Raw genomic sequence first — 2,351 nt, forward strand, 5'->3', positions numbered from 1 at the left:
TCGAATGCACGGAGAGGCGGGGGAGCCGCGGGAGGAGCTGCTCTCCCCGGGGCAAGACGCCGACCGCTTTTACAGGGGCATTTTGGAGCCCGACAAACACTCCTCCTCCTCCTCCGCGCTGGGCGCGCCCGGCTCCCCCCTCCCCGACTACCCCAAGCTCCCCGCCGCCTACACCTACTCCCCCAGCTACGACCTTCGGCGTGCCCACCAGTACTTGCACCCGGGGCCGGGGGACGGCAGGCTCCGGGAGACGGTGCTCTACAGCCCCCCCAGTACTGTCTATGTAGAGCCCAGCAGGAACGAGTACCTGGAGCTAAAAGCAAAACTAAACGCAGAGCCGGACTACCTCGAAGTGCTGGAAAAACAGACCACGTTCAGCCAGTTCTGAGAAAGAGCCCCCCCCCCGCCAGCCACAGCAGCTCCTTCTCTAGAGTATTTGTATTTAACAACCACACGCAAAACAAAGAAACGTAAATGCTGACCTCCCCCCCACCTCGCCCCCCGCCTTTTCCCCCCTTAATTCATTTTATTGTAGGGTGAAGTGCCTTGGCACGGGATTTTTCAGCTTCGGGGAATGATTCTGAAAGGGTGTGCTGTTTATTTTATTTTATTTTCGGGGGGGGGGGTATCTTCTTGTTTTTTCTTTCTTTTTTTTTTTTTTTCCTCCTTTTACTGTGTTTGGAAGTAGGAAACCACCTATTGTATAAATCGTGCACAGCACTGGCATTGTGCGTGTGTCCACGTGTGCTTGGGGGAGGTGGCAGGAGGGTCTTGTCAGGCCATATTCAGGTTACAAGTACAAAAGTCACGGTCACTTTTTTTTTTTTTTGCGTGTGTACAGGCATTGTTTAATTTTGCTTTCTTTCTGGTTGACGAGTACAGCGCACATGTTTCCCTTTTAGCCATGGGTGAGTCTAAATGGCTTTTATGGAGAGATTAGCACACCCCGACTTTAATACAAGGTTTCCTTTTTTTAAGGATGTGTTTGTATGCTTTCTGGACTTTTGAATTAAAAAATATATTATGATCTTTAAAAGGATCACTGTAGATGTGGACAAATCATTAAAGAGTGCAGAGATATATGATCCATAACTGGTTAGTGAAAATAACTTATTGATGAAATATAAAAAAATATTTTATTGTAGCACCTATTTTTATATGCACATTAGCATTTCTCATTCCTTCACTATTTTAGGGCCTAATCCTGCAAATTCTTACTCACTTGAGTATCCCTACTTGTGAAAGAAGTCCCAGCTTAGGCCTTGATCCTGCAGGCACTTAAGCACCTCAACTTTACCAATGTGCGTAGTCCCGTAGACTCACTCATTGAGCAAAGTTAGTCAAATGCCCAAAAGATTAGGATAGAGGATGCAGAACTATTCTTACAGGTAAAACTACTGGGATGTTTAAGTGTTTCTTCTGTTTTCAGGATGGGGTCCAAAGTCTGCAGATTGCTTTAAAGTGTTGCACTACATTGAGAGCTTTTTTTCCAAAGCTGATGTAGTATCAGAAGGACCTTTTAAATCATTACAGATAATGCCAATTATGACCAAATCTTAACAGACAATCTAAGACATGAAATCGAATCACAATAGAAAAAAATCATGTTTCTCTATTTGAAAATGTACCTTTTAGCAACCTCCTGCTCAGGCACCTGGTTGGCCAAACTAGTGAGGGACATGTAGAAGGCATTCATTTTAGCAGGAAAAAAGAAGTGTTTCATTTTTGATTTGTCAGTTTTCTTTTTTTTGTTTGTTTCTTTTTTATTAGTTAACCAAAATATAATGATTTTACAACTGTTGTAGCCAGTTTCTGATTGTTTAGTCAAGTACAATTGCACTTGTACAGATCCACATGTTTACTGGCATCCTGAAAGACCAAATGATGGACTGTACACATCTATATACAATGTCTTTACCCCTTTGGGCAGCAGGCAATGGCAAGGATATTCATAAACACAGCATCACTGTAAGATGGGACAACTGAGGTCTCATATGTATCCCAGCACATGTGATTTTTTAATAGTTTCTGAATAAACACTTGATAAATATTTCAAATGTAAGATCATGAAGTAATGAGTATCTGGAGTTTCAAATTTCTTGCCAAAATCATCTGTTTGTACGTTGGATTCTCTTTACTAGCAATTATGGCTCATCAGAAAGATCTAACATTTTTAGGCAAAACATAACGTGTTCTCTATTTTCAAAACACAACATACGGTACTTCCCAGCATACATAACATGGGTCAGAGGGCAACACAGGGACATGCGTTTCACCAACATATTGACTAGGATAGTTTCATATTTACATTTTGTTTCCTTACTGAAGTGTTCTTGAATATATGGAACAGG

The 2,351-nt window shown here is 42.3% G+C and overlaps 1 protein-coding gene across 1 annotated transcript in view; it reads left to right on the top strand.

Moving 5' to 3' along the window:
• The window catches only part of SLITRK5 (SLIT and NTRK-like family, member 5), a 2,610-nt gene extending 2,222 nt beyond the window's left edge, over positions 1-388 (top strand). The window contains exon 2 of the mRNA XM_010581506.1: positions 19-388. Coding sequence (XP_010579808.1) covers positions 19-388 — 370 coding nt within the window. The remainder of the gene's footprint in view (positions 1-18) is intronic.
• Positions 389-2,351: the final 1,963 nt, after the last annotated feature.

This window comes from Haliaeetus leucocephalus, unplaced genomic scaffold (genome assembly GCF_000737465.1).
Source record: "Haliaeetus leucocephalus isolate CR32 unplaced genomic scaffold, Haliaeetus_leucocephalus-4.0 Scaffold784, whole genome shotgun sequence".
Taxonomy (NCBI): Eukaryota; Metazoa; Chordata; class Aves; order Accipitriformes; family Accipitridae; genus Haliaeetus; species Haliaeetus leucocephalus.